This window comes from Eretmochelys imbricata, chromosome 4 (genome assembly GCF_965152235.1).
Source record: "Eretmochelys imbricata isolate rEreImb1 chromosome 4, rEreImb1.hap1, whole genome shotgun sequence".
NCBI classification, from domain to species: Eukaryota; Metazoa; Chordata; order Testudines; family Cheloniidae; genus Eretmochelys; species Eretmochelys imbricata.
The window spans coordinates 131643135-131666820 of NC_135575.1; the positions used below are offsets into that span (position 1 = coordinate 131643135).

Here is a 23686-nt window from a genome sequence, read left to right on the forward strand (position 1 = left end):
GAGGGGAGAAGTAAGAAAAATGTGTAACATGAGAACAAGACATTTAAGACCAATATTGCTAACTGGTGATTTAATAAACGTGGCTTAATATTATGCCTGAAATACCACAGTTGTTTTAAAGCTAAGTAATGTTAACTCATCGCTTCAAGGTAGATGTTGAGATTCAACTACATTGAGTCTTTTCAATTAGAACTTTAAAAATGGTGGTCCCATCTCCTCTGTGTGGATGTTAAAGATCCCACAGCACTCTTAATTCATGGGAAGAGTAACGGGTAGCAGTATGGTTTTATTTTTGCTTTTGAACTAACTTCCTTGCCATTTTTATGCAGCATATAGAGCACCTGTTGGTTGTTTCACCTCAGAAGCAGCTGTCTTTCACTGAGATTTCATGGATAGTTTTGTAAAGGAGCCCTATTAATGAACACTTTTAGCATGTGATTTGTAAAGTTTTCTTTAATATATTTTTTTCAGTGTTGTCAGTAGTTTAAATATTTTTCCCCCTAGATTTTCCTACTGGTAAATCTAAATACAAAACCTTCTGGAAAGTAGATGTTCTTTTGTCTACTGACCTGCTTTCCAAGTTAGCCATAATTGTTTTATTGGTTATGTTATGATATTCAGTTTCCTGCTGTGTTAGGGTTTGAATCACGTTTGAGCTGTGCACCACTAATACAATGAAAAATCTTTGCTACAGCCCTAAAGTGCATGTCTCCTATTGCAAATGCATTTAAGATTCTCACTAATTGGATTCTTTAGATTTCCTGGCTTAAAATGTGAAGGGCACAACAAAACTGAATTTCTTCCTCAGTGAGCATGGTTTAATCATGATTCTCTGACATAATAGAGAACACAATTTATCCTGATCTATAGTAACCATTAAATCATATTCAGCATTGTCAGTTATCCTGTTAATTTCTTGTATGCAGGTGTCTGGGTAACAGACTAGAAGAGGTGGAAATGAGCTAGTAGACAACATTTGGGTTTTTTGTTTTTGTTATCCCCATCCTCTCTCCTCTACAGGCTGCGGTTCAATAGACATGGATTGCTGCGTGAAGAAGGTTTCTTAACGCCGGACAAGTACGACTCTGAGGCTATCAGCTTGTGGCTGCCTTTAGCAAAAAATGTTGTGGGTCTAGATCTAGACACTGCAAAGTATATTCTAGCCAACATCGGAGACCACTTCTGCCGGCTGGTGATATCCGAAAAGGAGGTCATGTCCACAATAGAACCACACAGTAAGAGCAGCTCTTCTGAAATGTAAAATTTAGGACTTTTCCCTCAACTTTTCAAAATAGGTCTTCATAGCTTGTTTCCTGCATGCAAATTGATTGTATGCATTTGGTGTTGCCATTTTAAAAGCTTTATTAAATGTCCATTTTGATTCTTGGTGGTGGGAAGTAATAATATGTTTAAACTTGTGGATATGAATGTTAAGCAACTCTGTACTCTTGGACCCTTATCAGGATTCAGCTCTGCTAGTTTCCATGGTGCACATGAGTCTCATACTCTCAGTTGGCCTGACCTCTCCTACCTTTCCAGAAAAAACCTTGAAGTGCAGTTCTGTTATAGAAAGTGATGATGTAAAAATGGTACTTTTCTACTCTACTTATCTGCTGCCTGTGTATATTCAGTCAGATCTACAACTTAGAGACAAAATAAGTTTTTATTGCTTTCTGTTCCTGGTAGCAATAGGGGGCTAACACAGTTGAGTGATGTGGCTTCTGTTCCTTTTTGTATATCAAGGGCCTCATCTTGCTTCCATTGAAGTCGATAATAGAACTCTCATGCAGGATTGAGCCCCAACAGAATTGCCCTACACAGTTTCACCTTTTTGAAACTTCACTGATGGCAAAGGACTAAACAGGTGTTGCTGAAGGGATACTTAGTTTGTGGAACCTCTACTGGTGCAGATGTGCATGAGGGAAAGAACTCAGTTCAAATTTCTGAGTCTATTCTGAGATTACACGACTGACAGCTAGAAAAAACTATTCTTATTTTACATTAAACTGAGCATACTTTTTAAACTAGAAACCATGAAAAGACAACAAATATGGAACCCTATGGCATTTTACACTATTACTCCTCAGTGAAGAATTGCAGTTTAAGCAATGTCTTTTTCCTGTAGCTATAATTGTATAGCCAGACATGTAATTCTTCCTCTTAAAATTCTCCCCGAGATGGGGCAAGATTAATTCTTGAGCCAATGGGGGATATTTTATACTAATGTAATTATTTTTGAAGTACATTAATCGAAACCCATAGAGCTGCAAAGTTAACTCTTTAACTTTGACTAGACTGTCAATTACCACAGGACAAGTAGCCTGGAAACGTGCAGTTCGAGGCGTTCGAGAAATGTGTGATGTGTGTGACACCACAATATTCAACCTTCACTGGGTTTGCCCCAAGTGTGGCTTTGGAGTGTGTGTAGATTGTTACAGGATGAAAAAGAAAAGCATACATGAAGGTGAGAATGTGCAGTGTCCTGCTTTCTTAAAAATGACTTAAGTTGTTGAACTATTATGTTAGTGAATGGATAGGCTTATTGTAAAGCTCTTTTTATAAACTTGTATGCTGAAATTATTAAAGGACAAACAAGTGGCTATTCAGAGACTGAATGAATGAATACATTAACTAGTCATTTAAAATGATTTGGTTGCAGATGGTGCATCTGATACTTTTTCCTGGCTTAAATGTGTGAAGGGTCAGTTACATGAACCGGAGAACTTAATGCCTACACAGATAATTCCTGGAAAAGGTATTCTAATAATTACTGTGGAAATATATGCGAACAGTACCAAGTGTTCTGTTGTTTACTCATATAGGGCCTGATCCAAGGCTAGTTGAATGGAAAAGATTCCACTGACTTCAGTGGCCACTGGATCTAGTCCAGAATGTTTCTCCGTAGACTAGGATAAATTGATTTGAGTAATAAAATTGTTCAGCCAGTTTACCAAGAAGCAGTGTTTAAAGACTAACTCTGTATTTTGTTTTGCTGGTGTTATTTGTGAAAAGTATTTAATTTTAAGTACGAAAGTATCTTGATTTCTCTGAAAAAGTTAAATCCTAATAAACAAAACATGAGTTAAACTGACATATCACCATTTTGGAAATGTTTTCTCTTAACTGTCTTTTAGCTACATAGTGTACCCACATTGAATCTTGATAGTCTGTATGTTTAATTTGGATAATATGAGCTCATTACTGATTCTTCTCATTTAGCTCTCTATGATGTTGGTGACACTGTTCACTCTGTAAGAGCAAAATGGGGAATAAAGGCAAACTGTCCTTGTGCGAATAAGCAGTTAAAGGCTCTATCAAAACCAAATCTGAAGGAGGATCCAAAACAGGTATTGCCACTGTCTCACGCTATATATACACATAGTTTGAGAAACAATGATTGGGTCTTTCAAAGGTGCTCAGTGTTGGCCTGACTCTGCTCCCATTAAAGTCTCAGTGATAACTGATTTCAATTAGGCCAACACCAACCACTTCTGAAATCCCATTCTATGGATCTGTGCAATATTAATATGTGTGCATATTCACTGGTTAAACTTTCTTAAATGTACTAGCAAAATGTTTAGGTGTCTAGGGACCCATTATAGGGACCCGTTTTTTTTAAGATAAGTGTCCAGTTTTTTAAAAGCATTGAGCGTTCTGCGGCTCTCATCGACTGACTGCTAAAGGAAAAGGAGGATTGTACTGAAGAAGATATTTTCAAGAAACTTCTAGACTGGAAGGGTGAGGGAATCTGGTGGAGTGCAGAAAGAGAACAGGAAATTCCTTGAGTCCTGGAGACTTAATGACAAAATAATGCAACAAAGTAGGTTAAATCTAAAATAAGCAGTTCAGAGGAAATTTGGAGTTCTTAAAAATATTAATCTGTTTGAAGAAAGATTTTCATATCTTCTAGGAATTTAGAGTTTCTCGTATGCCTTATAAAACTTCAGTAATGGAGTCTCTAACAAGAATTTTAGGCTAACTAGATAACAAATAAATCTTAATGGCTGGGATATAAGAGAGAGCTTTCCTATAATTAAAACATAGTTTTCGTTTGAGAACATAACCATCTTATTGTAAACAAAATCCACAAAGCTAGTCCTCTTTTAAATTGTATTATACAATTTTAGTCTAGTTTTGACGTACTCTGTTAAGTTTAAACACTTACAGGTACTTGGGAATAAATTAAATGCTTCCCTTTTGGTAGTGCCCTTCTGAAAGTTGAGTAGTTTCCATACTACATATGAAAAATATTTAAATTTATCATGTTTTTATTGCTAATTGGACTTGTGAAATAATCCTCCCCCCAGCATATGTTACTTGGCAGGGTTGATGCTAGCAATCGTCTTCCCCATCCCACTCCCTCCTCCTCCCCCTCACTTCCCCCCCAAATTGCCAAAGGCCAGCTCCACAAATGGTGTAAATCAGCATAGTTCCATTGATTTCAATGGGGTATCTGGCCTTTGGTTTTGAGGATGTGGTAGGCAGAAGACCATACTTAAATTATGGCTTCTATAAGCAAGTATTAAAATAGGTCTGACTTTTTTTTTTTTTAAACTTAAAAGCAGCATGAACTTCAGAAAATTATTTTAGCCTTAATACTCTAGGGCAGTGGTATGTATTTGTTTTCTGTCTGGCTGGATAAGGTGATGGCCAAATCTTGGCGGGTCAAAGGGCTCTTTGGGTGTTTGCACACTAGCAAAAATATGTCAGTTATTGATTGCTTTATGTTGCATAAGCAAATAATTAAGTGCCTGATTAAAAGTGTACCACTATATGTTGAAATGTATCAATAGGGTAGCTTCAGTGTGTTAAAATGTAAGTGAAAAGTTTCTAAAATAAATGCAGGTGAAGTCTGTTTATCTATATGGCTTGTGGGACATCTGATAACTGGGCATTCAGATAAAGGAAATGATATTTTTAGCTGCAGTTTCACAGTGAAACTTTTTAGTCACTGATCTTAATGATGCTCTATTGGGAGTGGAAATGTTTGATATTCAGTTAGCCAGAAATCCTCATGAGCTGAATGAGCATTGGGTCCTCCGTGCTCGCTTGGGTATTCAGGATTTTGAGCCCTGAGGATAGAGGAGTAATTGTAGGAGACAGGAGCATCCCTGGTACAGTTTGAGCAGGGAGCAGTGGGGGAGGCCCAGGGAATCGGGGTGACTCCTCCCGGACAGAGCCTTTCTTGTCTCCTGCTTCCCTCTGGGAGCTGTGCTGTAAGGAAGGCCCTACTACTTAGCTCACGGTCTACTGTCAGCTCCAGCCCCTATATTCCCCTGCAGCATCCATGTGCTGACCTGTTTCTGAACCCCTCCTGCCCAGGCCTAGCATGTATGGGCTCAAAGGATACTTTGCAGCTGTGAAGGGAAAGTGGTTATCTCTCAGGAGAGTATAGGTGCTGAAGCTGCAGGGAAGGATTTTCCGTTTGTTCCACTTGATATCTATTACTTCCTGCTCCCCACTGGCGGCTCTGTTGTAAAGGCATTCTCCCTTTCTTCCCCCCACATACAGTTCACCAAGGCTTCTGGTGTCTTTGGCCCTAGTGCTCCCTGCCAGGCAGGCCCTTTTACTCCCTGGCAACACAGGGTCCTCGAAGCTGGCAGGTGCTGGCCTCAGGTGCATATGCTCAGAGGTGGAACAGCAGGTGTGTAGCAGGGTGTGCTCAGACGTGGGTCAGCCTGGGGACATTGCAGCTGGGACTGGGCAGGGGGAGCACATGGGCTGGAACTGCTGGGAGCTCAGGGTGGAATTGGAGCAGAGTAGTAGGCTATTCTTAAAGCAGAGCCCCTAGTGGGGAACAGGACAGAACTGCTGATGTATAGCGGGCGGGCCAGTTGAAAACTGCTCTAAGGTGTCAATAACAGATGCCAAGAAAAATATTAAGTGATAGGCTAGGTTGCTATCTCTGTACCTCCATAGACTTCCTCTGTGACTGGGCAAGCCACTTAAGTATCTTCAACTTGTCTTGCAGAGTTTAATCCCCGGAGAGAAATCCACACTTCAGCATAATTTTGTCCTAAACCCATTAGCCACTAGCTATGATTCTCCTGTAAAACCAACATTTGGAAGTAAACCAGTCTCTTCAGTAAATACTTCTCCTTCCTTGAGTTGGCTGGCTAACCTAACAAGTGGAAACGTGAATAAAGAAAATAAAGGTAAATGTCATACATGAAAAACAACCTTCCGCTGCTACTAGCTAATTGAAAATGTACAATATCAGACCCATTGCAGAATGGGGAGGGGGTTATGGTGGCTGGCTACTGGTATAAGAGTTTAATAAACCAGGTAAAAAGACTTGTGTATTTTAAAATGCCTAACCACCTAAGTCACTTTTGAAAATGGAACTTAAGTTCCTAAGTCATTTAGGCATTTTTGAAAACTTCACCCATGACACTGGATTTTTCAAAACTGCCTAAGCACACTAGGTACCTAACTTGCTTAGGTACTCGTGAAAATCCACTCGCTAGACTGTAGTACTCTGCAGCAATACAGTGGAAAGAAGTAATGAAGACTTCTGAGGAATAAGTAATAATTTGCCAATTCAGATATGGTGCTAGTTTGGGGAAGAGAACAGATTCCCTCCTGCCCCCAAAAAGAAATGGAAGAGGAAGCACACAGTTTCAGATACTTTAAGACATTAGGCAAGTCTGAAGAGTCTAATCGTCTTAAATTGGCAATGAGCAAAATATTTGTTGATACTGGGCTTGTTTACATTTCACCCACAGAGTTTTGTGTATCTGTTTTTAAATTCAAAACTACATAAGGGGGAAAATGTCTCTTCCAAAAAGGAATAGTATTTTTTAATGAATATAATTGAAATGTAGTGTGACTCGAAGATGGTTTAAAATGGAATATATTGGCCATATTAACAAGTAATTTTTTTTAATTGATATAAAACTGTGCTTCAAACTCCAGAATATACCTGCCTTGGTTCAGTTTCAGTGGAGTTTTACCTCTCTGTTTCAGATAAACTCCTCGCGTCCATTTTAAAGAATGAAAACAAACCTCTTCAGACCCTTCCCACTTTCACTAAACCCCCTACTGCCCTGCAGACATTCAACAGTGCAATATTAACACCTGTGAGCAACAACAACACAGGTTTCTTGAGGAATCTGCTGAACTCTTCTGGAGGAAAGGTATATGAGGATTTTTGCAGTGCTTCTTCCTTATTGTGGTTTTAAAGCCAAACTGTGCTGGAAGTGTATAATGAATAGGAACCATTTCACCAGGCATGTGCCAATTTAAATACATAACCATCAAAAATATTTTGCTGGGGAAGGCAGTTTCATTGTCTGGCTTTCGTCAGAGGCATCCATATGGGGGTGCCTAGTTATAGCATACATGGAGTAGTGCCACAACAGCATAAGCTTGCCAGCTACCCTTGCTCTGTCTGCTACAGCCCATACACCTGGAAGGATAGAGCCAGAGCATCCTGCAAATGCACTTCCCTGGTAGCCTCCAGGAGGGCTCTGAAACGATCCCTAGCTAGAGTTTAAAACTGCATTCTCCATCAAGTGATTTATTTATTTTTTTCTTTCAGATGTGTAGATTGCAAATTACTTCACACTATCCCTCCAGGTGTGAATTAAACCCAGTCTGTAACTAATTTTGAAATAGTGGGGGAAATATTTAAACTGGGTTTCAGAAATGCAATCTCACTGATTTCAGATCACTAACTTTAAATATAATCCTAACTAGGAGCCACGCTCCATCTTCTTCAATGAGTCTGCACAGGTATAAATAACAGCAAGTCTTTCTACAGTATTTAGTATAAAGCTATGTCATTTACATAATTAAGCATAAACTATAAGGAGACTATTATGCCTACATAATATAAACGTGGACTGAAGTGAAAAGGAAGCAGTTGGTGGCAAAAATATGTAGTAGGAGTGTTGCATGACTTATTAAAATCTCTGCAGAACAATGGCATCTTGACATATGACTGCAACAAAACCATATATTAACATTCACTTTCTCTTCTCCCTCTTCAATTCAGACAGAAAGTGGGCTCAAGAGCACTCCCAAAATCCTTGATGACATTTTTGCATCGTTGGTGCAAAGTAGAACTCCCACAGATTTGCCTAAGAAACCTCAAGGATTAACTATAAAGCCTACTATATTGGGCTTTGATACACCTCACTATTGGCTATGTGATAACCGCTTGCTGTGTCTTCAGGATCCCAACAATGCGAGTAACTGGAATGTCTTTAGAGAATGCTGGAAGCAGGGACAGGTATTTTCCTCAAGATGTTTTGCTTGTTTCCTGCACACTCACATTATCCTTAGTGGGCTAATACAGACTATGTAGATTTTTTTTTTTTTTTTAAATGGCCCTTAGCTGTGGTATCTGAGCACTAGTCAACAGAAAGGATTTTCTAAATATAGAATGGATGTTCTCTAGTGGCAGAGCATACAGCTGGACATTCAGCCTTGGTTCTGAGATTGATTATAATTTCCAGTTAGTAGTGCAATGTATGGCATGCTACTGTGCCAGAGAGCCACTATGGATTATTGTCTAGTGGTTAAAGCAGGGTGGGACTGGACTTCAGACTTCTTTTAGCATTGCCACTGACAAACGATGAGGTTACAAAATTGCTCTGCTTTCGTTTCATTATCTGTTTAGAGGGGAATGATTATCCATAATTGCTTCCCTTACATGAGTGTTGAGTGAGTTGATTAGTGCTGAGCTCCTTGCATAGAAGAGGATAAACTGTATAAAATACTACTTCTGTGCATTTTAATACCTCTTGCTGGGATATATTGGTGGCTCCTATTGTGACTCTGGCTTTCTTGTACCAGATGGAGGCTGTCCATCATAACTTCTTTGATTTACAAAGACAGGACAACAAAGTTGTCTCTAAAACTATATGTAAACCTTTATTGGGAAGTGGATTACGCACCTTTAATACCCACCATGTCCTGTTCATAAGTCTGGGAGTTGACACCCAGAGTCACTTATGAAAAACCGCTCACTTAGCAGCAGTGATCTCTGTCACTGTCTTGTGGCCAACTTTTTTTTTTTTTTTTGGTCTTCTAACAAACATACTTTTTCCTGTTGAGAATTAAAATTTGCGTGAAAGATTTACTACTTCTGTTTTCCAGGCAACTTAATACACTTGAAGTTTTTGTAAGCTTTAGAAACTACAACTTAACTTCTGAAAGTACAGCATATGAATGAATTAGCAGTTTTGTTGCTACTGGTTCCTCCTTTATTTCCCTCAAGTATGGATAAGATTTCAAACTACAAAGCAGCTTTTATTATAACATGTACAGACTACGTAAATCTAGCATGGCAGCTGAAATAATGGAAAGGCATTGTAAATTCTACTAAGTATATCTTCATGAGGTACCCATGTCCTCAGCAACACTATAAATAAGATGTTGGAGAAAAGGTATAGTTATTTTAAAAAATATTTTCAGTTTTTGTCTTACTAAATTTGGTATAATCTGTATTGCCATTATAATTCTTGTATGATGAGGCCCTGCAGAAGTGCTTATTAAATCTTAAAATATTCTGTATTAAAGAGGCATTAATTTTCTCTAATTCATGTCTTTTAGCCTGTGATGGTGTCTGGAGTGCATCACAAACTAAATGCAGAGCTTTGGAAACCAGAATCCTTCAGGAAGGAGTTCGGCCAACAGGAAGTAGATCTGGTCAATTGCAGAACCAATGAAATTATCACAGGAGCTACAGTAGGAGACTTCTGGGATGGATTTGAAGATATTCCAAGTATGCAATGTGAAGTCACTTATATTCTATTGTTTTGCCTAATGGATACTAAGAAATATGGCAAACGGAAGAAAATATCCTGCTTTCCATTCTTATTGCTTGCTTTACTCCAGAATGTCAGACTTGTTTATCTTTGATGCCTCTGTAAGGGAAATATGCTGTTCTGTCTGGCTTGGAAAAGTTCCAAGTTTCAGAGTTTGACAAATGGTTCATCTTCCCCATGCTCCAGTGTAGCATGCGTGTCAGTGCTCTTTACAGGTGCACCTTGTGAAATGCACTGACCTTGTTCCTAGTCCTCCATACTAAGAGGAAGATATTTCTTCAAAATCTCCTTTTGAGGGCTCTTTCTTCAGCATCTTTTTTTTCTCTCTCTGGCAGAGAGAGGATCTTTGGGGGAACACTTCGATGAAGTTTGAGTACTCCCATAGCCTAATGTACATCCTTCAACTGCTTTACCAGTTGAATGGAATCTGGATGATTAAAATATAAATGTTGATGCTAACAGGATGGTTGAATTGGCTTTTTGAACCCCTAGAGAACTCTTTTTATTCCACATGTTGCACTTCTAATTGGAATTACTTCTGTGAGCCATTAAATAAAGCTTGTCTTGGACTTCTAATTTCTAATTTTTCAGTATTCCATAGTGATTAAGTTGTCCTGTGGCCTCATCTTGAATTGATACCAGAAGTGGTGTCTTGAATTCCTCATGAATCAGACTATCCTCTCCAGGTGTACTTCCTAAAACCTCCTTCTCACCTGTGGGAAACTAGACTTATACAGTAGATGTTTGAGGGTGCAGGGGTCTTCTGTTTTTGCTGTTTGAATAGGACTAAAGCAATTTAGAAAGCCAACTATGTTTTTAGTAGCCCTTAATCAGTGTAAAGGGAATGCATTTCCACTCAGTATATCTAAAGTGCATTAGGCTGTAGGCTGGACATTGTTAAACACTGGTTAGTTTGCTCTACTACAGGGGTGGGCAAACTTTTTTGGCCTGAGGGCCACTTCTGGGCATAGAAATTGTATGGTGGGCCATGAATGATCATGAAGTTGGGGTGCAGGAGGAGGTGAGGATTCTGGCTGGGGGTGCAGACTCCGGGGTGGGGCCAGAAATGAGTTCATGGTGCGGAAGGGGGCTCTGGGCTGGGGCGGCGGGGGTCGGGGGGGGGGAGGGCAGCGGGTGGAGGGTGCAGACTCTGGGGTGGGAGGTGTAGGAGGGGGCTCCGGGCTGGGACAGAGGGGTTCAGAGGGCGGGAGGGGGCTCTGGGCTGGGGCAGCGGTTTGGGGCACGGGTGCAGGCTCCGGATGATACTTACCTCAAGCAGCTCTCGGAAGCAGCAGCATGTTCCTCCTATGCCGAGGCATGGCCACTCGGCTCTGAGGCATGGCCACTCAGCTCTGCTGTGCACTGCCCCATCTGCAGGCACTGCCCCCGCATCTCCCATTGGCTGCGGGGCCTGGCCAATGGGAGCTGTGTGGGCGGCGCTTGGGACGGGAGCAGCAGGTGGAGAGGAGCCCCTGGCTGCTCCTTGGCGTAAGAGCCGGAGGGGGGGACATGCCGCAGTTTCCGGAAGCTGCGCAGACCACACCCTGCTCCCCAGCAGGAACTCGAGGGTCGGATGCAGCCCACTGGCCGTAGTTTGCCCACCCCTGCTCTACTAGAATTCAGGTTTCATCAGTGGTCTATCTACATAATGTCTCCATCATGAAAATCCGCAGGGCTCTGTGTCTCTCTCTCTAGAGCTGAGGATTGCTTTGTGAGGACAGTTGTGCATTACTTGATTAAACTAGAACTCATCAGAAAAGAATTGTGCTGCTTGCTAGGTTCCCACAAGTGGAAACAGAGGCCACTTCAAAGAAAGAACATTTAATTCCCATAGTTGTTGTGGTTCTTAATGTGAAAATGCAGAATCTCTGCATCCTCTGCAGAGTTAGATTCTCTTAAAACTATGGCACTTGGGGGAAGAAACTTAAGCAATGGGAGCTGGACAGTACATTTCTAACCTCTGTTGAAAGTGTCTGATGTTGGGAGAGGTTGCTGAAAGGACACAATAGCCACTGATTTCCTGAAGATTCCTGAAATTAAATTCCAGCTGGGATTGGATGGATAGGGAGGACACACCCAATTTCTGGAAGAACCAGTTGCTATTGTAAGAAACTGCTTTTTCTGGGACACAAGTCAAGGAATTTTCCAGACAACAGTGTCATAGGAAAAACAGGGCCCCTGGTTTTGCATAAATGTTTGTGGCTACAGTGTGCTTGTAATGTGTGAGACCAGATACCTTTGGATGAGTTTTCCATTATAAAAAGTACAAGTTACAAGAAACTAATACCTGTGAACTCTTAATCATAGGCCGCCTTAAAACAGAAGGAAGGGAGCCAATGGTGTTGAAGCTTAAGGACTGGCCTCCGGGAGAAGACTTCCGAGACATGATGCCATCTCGGTATGAACTTTTGAAAAAACTATTCCTTGCATGGTTGATGCACCAAAGACCTCACAGAAATCACAAATGCTATTGGCCTCTGAAACACCTGATTGAACTCTGAGCAGTGACTGTTGTTTATGCATAAACTACATCTGTTTCTGTGAGATGCTCAGCATGGTTGAGTGTCTGAGAAATAAGCTTTGCTATAGATGCTCATGAATATACAATAGGTTGTATTTGCATCTAAATTAACCCTTTGCTGCTGATTGATAAAGTTTAGACTTCAAAAAAGAAAGTCCATAATACTTCTCTTAGTTTTTAGGTTCTGTCAAAGTGTACATTTTTGCCAAGTTTAAACTCTGGGCCAAATTTAATCTGCCTTGCCTAATTTGCATATTGTACTTAATGACAATAGAGATAATTGGCCAATTAGTTGACATTAGGGGCTTCAGTGTTGAGTACATTAGTACAATTACTAATATATCTTAAACTTCACATATCTACTACGTTCCTATGTCTTCTCTAGCTGTTTGTTCTCCTGTTTTCCCATTTAGATTTAATGAGTGCATTGATGAAAGAATTACACCCCTTAGCTGGGAAAGAAAATAATGTTGGTTGTAGTAATTTTAATAAATCTGTCCCTAAAATATTTTATACTGTTGCCTAATATTAATGGAGTTGTATTACCATAGGTTTGATGACCTGATGAATAACATTCCATTGCCAGAGTACACTAGAAGAGATGGTAAACTGAACCTTGCCTCCAGACTTCCCAACTATTTTGTTCGACCGGATTTAGGTCCTAAAATGTACAATGCATATGGTAAGTAATCCTGTTAATTTTGTAGCTCATACTTTCCATATATTCCAGTAAATGTTAAATTCAGAATTAAGTACAGACCTGTAGTCATAGACAATCAGATTAGTCGTTCTGTCAATCCAAATTAGGTGTTTGATCTTGGTTCCCTTTTATAAGAACTAGAATTGCTCAGATGAGTTACTGTCAATATCCATCAGTTGACCTCTTGGTTTGTATGTAAGTAGTCACTTCTATCCTTAGTTCTCAAGAACCTCTGTGCATTCATTCCACTGTCCTTTTAATGACACATCTGCCTGTTCTCTTTGTTACTTTATTCCACCTCTCCATGGATATTTGCTTGTCCTACGTGTGCCCAATCTTTTTGGATCTCTTTTTTTCCTCTGAGCCATAGCCTCCCTTTTTAATCTCTCCCTGAGCCCTTCTTTCCTCGACGTGTGTTTAAAACAGCTCTCAGACATGGTTCTTTCAGAGCCATGCTTGACAAATTTTTCGTTATAGGGGTTGTTAGTATAGCCGCCATACTTAATAGGAACTGGATTGTTTCTGAGACTCATACTGGGCTACATGGCTATAGAAACCCTGTACTAGTAAGTCTTGAGCATGGCTTCTGTACATTTTAGCCATGTTAGGCATGAAGGCAAACAGTGTGTTAGGCCATAAGCCTATTTTGAAAATGTATTTTTTTACAATTGTAAGTTGATAGTGAGGCCGGCCTTGGATTCTGAATCTCTGAAAAACAGTTTGATACTGTAATCATGTTAACAAACATTGTAAACATTGCTTTTCAAACACATCTGCTTCTGAAAGTGCATTTTTCTTTATTGGCTTATAAATATGTTGCATATATTTAAATTTTCCAGGTTTAATTACACCAGACGATAGAAAGTATGGCACAACAAACCTCCATTTAGATGTGTCTGATGCAGCTAATGTTATGGTTTATGTGGGCATACCAAAAGGACAGGTCAATCAAGAAGAAGGTAAAACATTTGCTCATTGAGATCAGCCATGTGTACTCGGAGGCAAAGCCCTTCAGTTAATTATGCGTTCACTCTTTGTTCTGTAACAGAAGTGCTTAAAACTATACAAGATGGCGATTCTGATGAGTTGACAATTAAGCGTTTTATAGACAGTCGAGAGAAACCTGGAGCTCTATGGCACATTTATGCCGCTAAAGATACAGAGAAGATCCGGGAATTCCTTAAAAAGGTAGGTTAATGTTATGCTTAGAAACAAACTTACATATGGGGAACAGAAATGTGGTGATAGAGAGCTCTTCAATCTAACAAAACTCTTAACAAGATCCAATGGCTGGAAGTGGAAGCCAGACAAAACTAAGGTTAAAAAGAAATGCAAATTTTAACTGAGAGTAACTAATAGAACTGGGCAGAGAATTCCCTTTCATGGAAAATTTTTTGATACTTTAAAATTGAAATTTTGGTTTAGTTTCAATTTGGAACACAAAACAAATGCTTGGAAATTTTCTGCAAGAGGGAATGGAGCCTTGGCTCTGAGGCAGCCAACCTGCTGGGAGTCCTGGTGTCTCCAACTCCAAGGCAGTCTATAAGGCAGGTTGCCAGGGAGCAGGACAGGTGAGCTTGCAGGAATGTAGGCAGGTTCTGTAAAACTTCATAATCAAACTTTTTTTTCTCCGCAAAATAGCTGGATTTTGCTAAAAGCATCAAATTCTGATGAAAAACTGCTTCAACAGAATTTTTCCAATATCTAGTAGTTAACCCTCAGTTATGATGTTCCAAAGGTTATAGTGGATTATTGATTACTGGGAATTTTAAAATCAAGACTTAGAATTCTATCCAGAGATGCTGTAGTTCAACCACAGCTGAATCAGTAATTGATTCAGGGAAGTCCTATAGCCTGTTATGCAGAAGGTTAAACTAGATCACAATTTTCCTTTCTGGCCTTAATCTAAAGTTCATTTCATGTGGCATGTGCTGCAGGGGCTCTTGCACCAAGAATGGCCAGGTTGTGTGATGAGGTAGAAGAATCTGGTGGTAGATGAGCAGTGGGGTCAGAGGGGAGAGTAGAAACTAGCCCAGGAGGTAAGATAAAGGAAATCTGAGTGTTTTGTGTGTGTGTGTTTTGTTTCGTTTTTGTTTTGTTAAACTGTGTTTTCAGTTGATTCTGAATTTATGGCACTGTGTGAGGATGGAGATATGATCTTAAACTGACACTCTAGGCAAGAATTTCAGTAGCCAGGGTCCACCCTCCTGACTACTACAGTGTGGCTTGAATACATTATAACCTTTAAGAATCTTAAAAACTGGTCAACTTTTAAGTCTGCTGTTAGCTGATGTGTAAAGGATTAAAACTGGAGGGAGGGGCATTTTGTAGCTGTCAGTCCCAAACCCTGCCAGAACAACAGATGCAAAACCTACACACACACATCTCCACTGCTATAATGATCAACCCACCCTCCGCCCCCCACAACCCACCTTTCAAGCTCCATGGGTCCTGCACATGCCTATCCCTACACAGGGTGTACCTCATCCAGTGAACTAAATGTCCCAATAGCAACTATGTGGGTGAAACCAGACAGTAACTATATTCTTGAATGAACTCCCACAGGAAAACAAAACACAAAAACACCTTCTCACTTGTGGATGAACACTCCTCCCGCCCTCTCCAAGCAATCACTATATGTGACTTACCAGTCCTCATCCAAACCCCCACAACACTTGGAAAAGATAAGCCATAACTTTGCTGGACACTAAAAATCGACTGAATTTATGGCTTATTACAACAATCTATAACCCACTAACAACCTCCCTCTTTCTCCCTATGACTGGAGAGGTGTTAACATGCCACTTCACCTTGAATTGTCCCTTGAAATATGTTAACTACTTATATTAAACAATTTGTTCTGCCTTGTATTAAGCTTCAACACTGGGTGAGGCCAAGTCTACACTGCACACTTATTTTGGCATAACTATGTTGCTCAAGGGTGTGAAAAATCCACACCCCTGAGCAATGTAGTTATACTGACCTTAACCCCACATGTCGAAAGTGCTGTGTTGGTGGGAGAGCTTCTCCCACTGACATAGCTATTGCCTCTCGTGGAGGTAGAGCATCTTCACCAGAAGCTATAGCGGCACAACTGCAAGTTTGTAGTGTAGACCTGCTCTGCATTTCCCATAGCTGAAGAAGAGCATTGTGTAAGCTCGAAAGCTTATCTCTCACCAACAAAAGAGAGACATGGGGTGGGTGAGGCATTAACACTGGAAGGGATAATTAAATTATGCAAACTGAAGAACTTTGTTTCTGCCTATCAGGACTTTGTGTAGGTCTTGCAAGACGGCTTAATTAGTGGGCTCAATTCCAGGTGTAGTCCTATTTGGTAATGGGAACAAAAGTAAACCAGATGCAAAGCTTTTAAAAGGGAGGTCGTTGAGTCAGCCAAATGATTGGAAAGTGTATGTCTTGGTGAAAAAAACCTTGGAAGAGTGAAACTTCCAAATTCTGATGATGATGATTCTGGGCTGTTCTCTTGGAGAAATAAACTGCTGATAAACCTACACACTGTCTTATTCATAAGAGATGTGAATGTGGGGATCTCTGACAGGCTTATTGGTAGGGATCAGAGAGGCCTGGTACACCAGCTAGGCTTAAGGGATGTTAATGGAAAATAAGTACACTGCTTCTACATGGGAAGTTAATACTTCCACTTCATTTCAGATGACCTTACAAAACAGTACATAGCTCTACCTTAAATATTTGTATGAGAAGACCAAAGAGGTAGATTATAGTACATATATCTTATTTTCTAGAACAAAACCTCTAATCCCATTGCTACACTGGTTCCCTCTATGGCCTTGGGCAAGTCACATGAAGGACGCAGAGGGGCTCTCTGTAAATGAGATACTTGTCCTTGTCACAGAAGTGTAGTGAAGACCATTAGCAAATGCTTTCAAAGCACCATAAGAATACCAAATCTTCTGTATTATTAAACAGACTGTCGTAATAACCTTTAGAGCTCTTAAAGTACTGGAGGATGAAACTTCCATTTTCATTAGTGTTTATAGCTAGTACTCAAGTATCAGGGGGTAGCTGTGTTAATCTGTATCCACAAAAACAAGAAGTCGTCCGGTGGCACCTTAAAGCCTAACAGATTTATTTGGGCATAAGCTTTCGTGGGTAAAAAACGTATGCCCAAAAGCTTATGCCCAAATGCGTTAGTCTTTAAGGTGCACCGAACTCCTTGTTTTTATAGCTAGTACTGTAATTGAACACAAATACACAGGTCAACTACTTAATGGTCTGACTTTGTTTGTCAAATACAAGAAGTGCACATTGATACAGTATTTGCCATCTTTTTGGATAGTCACTATCGTATTGTGACTGTTTGTTCAGGTCTCAGAAGAACAAGGTCAAGAGAACCCCATCGATCATGATCCAATTCATGATCAGAGTTGGTACTTGGACAGATCTTTAAGGAAACGTCTTCATCAAGAATATGGAGTTCAAGGCTGGGCTATCGTGCAGTTTCTAGGAGATGTAGTTTTCATTCCAGCAGGAGCACCGCATCAGGCAAGAACCAATGACACTATTATTGACTTGATAATTTTAGACTTCTAGATATGTGACTGATATCTTTGTTCTCTCCTCAGGTTCATAACTTATACAGTTGTATTAAAGTAGCAGAAGATTTTGTTTCTCCGGAGCATGTCAAACATTGCTTTTGGCTCACTCAGGAATTCAGATATCTGTCGCATACACATACGAACCATGAAGATAAACTGCAGGTAATTTATCAATTTTTAGTTTTATATTAAAAAAAAAATCAAACTACATATGTTGGGTTTAATAGCAACTGCATATTAGTGTTATGTTGAGTTGCACTTAATGCAGGGGTGGGCAAACTATGGCCCGGGGCCCGCATCCGGCCCTCCAGACATTTTAATCCAGCCCTCAAGCTCCAGCCGGAGAGCGGGGTTGGGGGCTTGCCTTGCTCCATGCGGCTCCTGGAAGCAGCGGCATGTCCCCCATCTGGCTCCTACGCTTAGGGGCAGCCAGGAGGCTCTGCTTGCTGTTCCCGCCCCAAGCACCACCCCCGCAACTACGACTGGTCAGGAACCACAGCCAGTGCGCGCTGCAGGGGTGGCGTCCCTCCTCAGGCTCCTATGCGGAGCCTGCTGCTGCTTCTGGGAGCTGCTTGAGGTAAACGGCCTGCAGATCCTGCACCCTTGACCTCCTCCTGGGCCCCAGCCCTGATGCTCCTCCCACCCTCTGAACCCCTCGATCCCAGTCCAGAGCACCCTCCTGCACCCCCAGAGCCTGTACCTCCCTCCTGCACCCTGAACTTTTTTTTTCTAGCCTCAGCCCAGAGCCCACACCCCCAGCTGGAGCCCTCACCCCCTTCCGCACCCCAACCCACAATTTCATGAGCATTCGTGGCCCACCATACAATTTCCATACCCAGGTGTGGCCCTGGGCCAAAAAGTTTGCCCACCCCTGACTTAATGCATGTTAACAGAATGGTTCTAATTGATTTTTAAATCAAATTCTGAAGAATAACTCTTCTGAAGTAATTGAATTTTCTGTATAAGTTTTGTAGAGAAAGCTTTTTAAAATTTTGCCCTGTCTTTGGTTTCATGGAGCTGAAGAACTATAGTCTCCCCTAATTCCAAACTTCTCTCAAACTCATATTTTGTATAAGCCAGTCTTGAACTTTTAAAAATGAGTTATTTCTCTAGTTTGAAATAACCTAATGGAGTCGCACTGAGATTAGCCAATGAAACTGTCAGGGGAGAGAGCTGGGGGCTCTGGAAGAGGACATATAGCATTGATAGATTCAACTGCACCTACATTCCTTTCATCAGTTGCCATCTCAGTCTCAGCTGTTCCCCCTCCACCATCCATGTCCTGTATATCTCCATCCTCATGCTGAACAAGTACTATGCAGCCTTAACTCTGGCCATACCTACAATACACCATTGGGTTCACGTGCAGATTCAGTTCAGTACCATACATAACTAGGTGAGCCAAAATATAGAACAGTTATTAACATTAATCATCCAGTCATTGTTTGATACTTAGGAAAATATCTCAAGTAGCCACTTATACCTGATGCTATACCTCACCTAATTGCACACACCAATACATAGCCACATACAGAAGTAAGTAGAATGGACTTTATTCAGGCTACACCAACCTTCAGTTAATTGTTGAAACTTGAATGTACAGCCTTAAACATGGTTGGAGTTCATGGATGCTGCTTATTTTGGAAAAAGTCAAAACTTTTTCACTCTACAAGAGGCTAAATGTAAAATCTTCGAGACTGACTAGATAAGTGCTTTAGCTTTGCCTCTTTAAAGTGGTTAACTTCTTGTTTTCCTTCTAGGTGAAGAATGTCATATACCATGCTGTTAAAGATGCAGTTGGGATATTGAGAGCTAATGAATCCAGCCTTAGCAAACCATCAGGTGGAAAGCCTTAACCATGAACTGTGAAACTGAAAAATATTGGCAGCAGTTTAAACTATTCCATCAGGACCTCCTGTGGATGCTGAGATTGATTAATGTTACCTCATCTTCCTTTCAGCAGTACCAGAGGATCATGGTACTTTGTTCTATGTATTTGTCTAATGTTTACAAACCTGAGATGTATATGTAGTAATATTAACATTAACAGACTGTGACATACTGTGAATGCTCATTTGCAATAGAATTTTATAAGGAGAAACTCTCCAACCTGTACAAAGATACGTCCTGTAAACCTTACTCTGGAAAATATGTACACTGGAAATTTCCAAATTATCCATTTGAAAAATGTTAATCAAGACATGATGCAAAGGTCATCAACTTTTTTATAATTTGCTTTTGGGGGGAGGGGACAGGAGGAAGTACGAAGTTTTGATTTAATAGCCAACAGTAAGTGTACTGAGTGCAGTTCTTAAGTTTTTACATTAACACAGAACTAACATCAAAAATGGTATTAAAACTAGTGTATATTGACAAGGATGGGGATTAACCATCTTCAGTCAAATGTGTTTACATTTCTACATGTTAAATGAAAAGGGCATTTTCATTAAAAATTCCTGTTTTGAAACTTTGATTTCCAGCTTAAATTGGTATTTGTACTCTTTAACTCTAGGGTCTAATAGTGAATACTATTATTTCTGTTTTAAGAGTGTGTTCCTTTTCCAACCTCTTCTGTTGACCCTCTAAACTGACTACCCTGATACAATGCTATTAAGTTAAAAACAAAGTATATACAAAAGCAAGGTGTTTCAGGGTAGAAACTTCTACCTTGTGCTTAAAGAAGTCTGAACTAAAAGCCTAGGCAACTGGAAATTAAATTGCATTTAATAGCACTTTTACAGACTTGGTTAACTGAAGTTTGATTTAACTACTCAAGTTCTTATTCCAATACTGTTACTGTAGTCTCTGCAATAGAATGAGATGTGAATTATCTATCCCACTCTAGATCATGTCAAAGTGGTTTTCAAGGCTGTATTTAAAAGAGCAGGTAGCCCCATAAGGGCCCAGGCTGCGGGGCTGGTTCATTACTGTGTAGACTTCCGGGCTTGGGCTAGAGCTCAGGCTTTGGGCCCTTATTACCAATTGCTTGATCCCTCTTCTTCCAGGCAACCCTTCAGCTACTCAACCTCACTGTTCATAATGCTTCTCCACTAAGGTTCTCACTACTTTGTCCAATAATTCCTTCCCCTTTCCTCCTTTAACCCTGCATCTTATGCCAACAGGTTTTTTTGGTGGTAGAAAAAAATGGCACTGATACCTATTGTCACCCTGATCTGTCTCTTCTGGATCCCTTTTCCCTACCTGTTTTGATCTCCGATTGTAAACTTTGGAATATGAACTACATGTACAGCTCTTGAAGAAAAAATGTTAAGTGCTTGTCAGTCTTGATGCACCTGCACCATATGCATTGAGGTGATCATGAAATGACAGATCTCCTGAGTCTGCTCTTACTCCTTCCTTTCGGTAGACTAAGAAAATGGACTTTATAAAGGATGATTTTAACAAACTCAAACTAGTAGTTTTTTTTCTTGCCATGTGACCTTAGGGAAGGAGGAGTGCAGGAGAACTGTCAGTTTCTTAAAGAGATAATGTTAGACACCAGTAAACTAGCCTCTTGCAAAGGAAAGATAGGAAGAACAGTAAGAGGCCCCTGACTCCATCATGAACTTTTTAATGACTGGAAAATCAAAAACAAATTCTACAGAAAATGGAAACATGGATAAATTTGGTCCAAGTGAGTACTAAAGAATTGCACAGATAGCTAGAGACAAACTCAAACTTAGTCTTTTGTAGAGCTATAATAGATTTGATTTTGTGTTTGGAGCTAATACGTTTGCCTTGCTCAATCAGCCCCAACCAATGAGATTGAACAAAGTGGACATGGAGGGAGCAATTTTTTTGGACTTAGCTGACATCTAGCCGATTGTTTAAATATGGGAAGATGTGAATTCCCAACCTCTTGAGATAGGCTGCCACTATTGGGTCATGCAGTTAGTAAACAGCCTAAAGATGAAAACTATACATTGATAATGCTGATCTGCCCCTATCTGAAACTTCCTGTAGCTCAGGACAATTGCTGCACAAAAATAAGCATCCTGAAGATCAAGAGCACCAAACCAGTCAGGTGGGTGGGTGGGGTCTAGTGCAGCTAATGTTCTTTGAGTGGTGGTCCCTATTGTATTCCTCTGAGGGTTAGGATGCATGTGTAGAGCTTTTTCAAAATAGTATTGCTCAGTGGTTCATGTGTGAGCCCTTGTATTGCCTCATGGTTCATAGGATTTTATTGGGTTTTATTTTTTGTTGTACTTTGGTAACTCCTAGTTTTTTTTAAGGATTTGTGACTCCACCTCAACAGCGTTCCCTGCCAACCAATCTTTCCCCTGCTGAACTCTCATGTCAGGGTAGTGGGTTATTCCAAAGATGCCACGATTCAAAACTTGTGCTTTCTACCCTTGTTCACTTTCTATCAACGACTAACACCAATACCGTTTGTACTGTTTGGGGGAAGCCCACATCACCTCTTGGTGCAGTATCTGTCTCTCCTTCCCTGCTCATACAGGGGAAGGCCAAAGTCAGATCCTGGATAGGATGTACCCCCCTGTGCATCAGCCTGAGCACTTCCCCTACCATGGAGCTTCCATCCAGATCCACCAGCACCAGAACTATGAACCTCACATCAGGGCAAGCCATGAGCCGTGGAAGCATGTGCATAAGCATAGCTGTAAGTCTCAATCCAAGAGAGATGCTGCACTGTCCACTAGTTCCAGCCACAGAGTTGCTACACATTCCAAGGTGCAAAGGAGTGATAGGCTACACCACTTGCCAGATCTGCTGGTTATTGCACCAAATCCTGCCTTGGCTCTGCCAGATTCCCATGATTTGTCAGTCCTGAGACAGGTGCTTTTACTGGTTCTGGTCCTGTCAATAGACTGGACACCATTGACTCTGGGGAAAATTGGAAGTGCTCTCAGCCCTCATGAACTGTTTGCCCTGAAAGGAGTGAGGTTTCCTTACATTCCAGTGCACTCACCTCTGCAGAGGGCTCCATCTCCTGCATTGCATTTACTTCCTGCTGGCCATACCTCTCAATGCATCCTGCTCTGTCAGCCGGTCATTCACACAAGACTAACTCCTGAATCCAAGGACCTGGATGTTCACCTCTTTCATTTCAGAAATACAAACTACCGGAGGGTTGCAAGGCCTCTGTGGCAATTTCCTCCTTTGCCTTACCCAAGAAGCTGGTATCCAGCTCCTTCTGTTGTTGTACTTGTGCTGCTGGAGAGTTCATGGCCCCAGTATTTGCCTTCAGAACAGTCTCCTTTGGCTCAGGAGAACCCCCATTTCACTGCTCTACTCTTCATCCAGTAGACATTTGGAAGTAGTTAGACAATGCACCAATCAGCCCAGCTCCGACAGCACTGTATGGGAGACTTTGGCAAACCAATAAAGTGCCTGAAACCACTACTGCTTATTACTGACAATAGCCAGTTCAGCAGGTTGTAAATTGGCCATGCAGCAGCCTTAGCTTAACCAAGGCAGGAGGGATGGGGTTTTGGGTGCCACAGAAAGGGCAGCTTGACCCCATATCCTTCCTGATAATGTTGAAATTGCCAATATATGTATTTTAGAAAAAGCAGAAGCTTATCTATAACATACCTTCAGGAATGTGTCTGTCAGGGCCTCAAGGCATGCACATGCTGAAAAAAAAGTTAATTGATGAGCATAAGGAAACCTCTTGCTTGACCTTTAAAAGTTGCTTGCTTAGCAAGTTTTTTAATGTGACATGTCACTGTATTACTAATGTATGAAAAAGGTTGAGGTAGTGGGACTCTTCAGGAGGTTTCTTCAGGGATGGTCCCCAGAACACATATTGGGGTCCCCATGGGCAGATAGAAGTTTGTCCAAAGGACAAACAGCACAAGTTACTAGAGGTTCTACACTCATTGGCACCAGCAAGAGTAGCCTAATCATAGAATATCAGGCTTGGAAGGGACCTCAGGAGGTCACCTAGTCCAAGCCCCTGCTCAAAGCAGGACCAATCCCCAACTAAATCATCCCAGCCAGGGCTTTGTCAAGCCTGACCTTAAAAACTTCAAAGGAAGGAGATTCCACCACCTCCCTAGGTAACCCCTTCCAGTGCTTCACCACCCTCCTAGTGAAAAAGTTTTTCCTAATATCCAACCTAAACCTCCCCCACTGCAACTTGAGACCATTA

General features: G+C 40.9%; 1 protein-coding gene across 5 annotated transcripts in view; it reads left to right on the plus strand.

Moving 5' to 3' along the window:
* Nucleotides 1-20044, plus strand: part of KDM3A (lysine demethylase 3A) — a 44301-nt gene extending 24257 nt beyond the window's left edge. For 2 of the 5 annotated variants that reach the window (XM_077815994.1, XM_077815997.1), the window contains 15 exons: nt 1021-1235; nt 2312-2464; nt 2660-2755; nt 3220-3347; nt 5972-6155; nt 6967-7136; nt 7997-8233; nt 9559-9730; nt 12081-12171; nt 12846-12976; nt 13834-13953; nt 14043-14182; nt 17342-17518; nt 17599-17733; nt 19332-20044. In XM_077815994.1, the coding sequence (XP_077672120.1) occupies nt 1021-1235; nt 2312-2464; nt 2660-2755; nt 3220-3347; nt 5972-6155; nt 6967-7136; nt 7997-8233; nt 9559-9730; nt 12081-12171; nt 12846-12976; nt 13834-13953; nt 14043-14182; nt 17342-17518; nt 17599-17733; nt 19332-19427 (2245 nt within the window). In that variant the 3' untranslated portion in view covers nt 19428-20044. Of the gene's footprint in view, nt 1-1020; nt 1236-2311; nt 2465-2659; nt 2756-3219; nt 3348-5971; nt 6156-6966; nt 7137-7996; nt 8234-9558; nt 9731-12080; nt 12172-12845; nt 12977-13833; nt 13954-14042; nt 14183-14931; nt 15036-17312; nt 17519-17598; nt 17734-19331 lie in introns of those variants that run through there. The other 3 variants (XR_013346029.1, XM_077815995.1, XM_077815996.1) reach the window with 3 other exon arrangements.
* The last annotated feature ends 3642 nt before the right edge of the window (nt 20045-23686 follow it).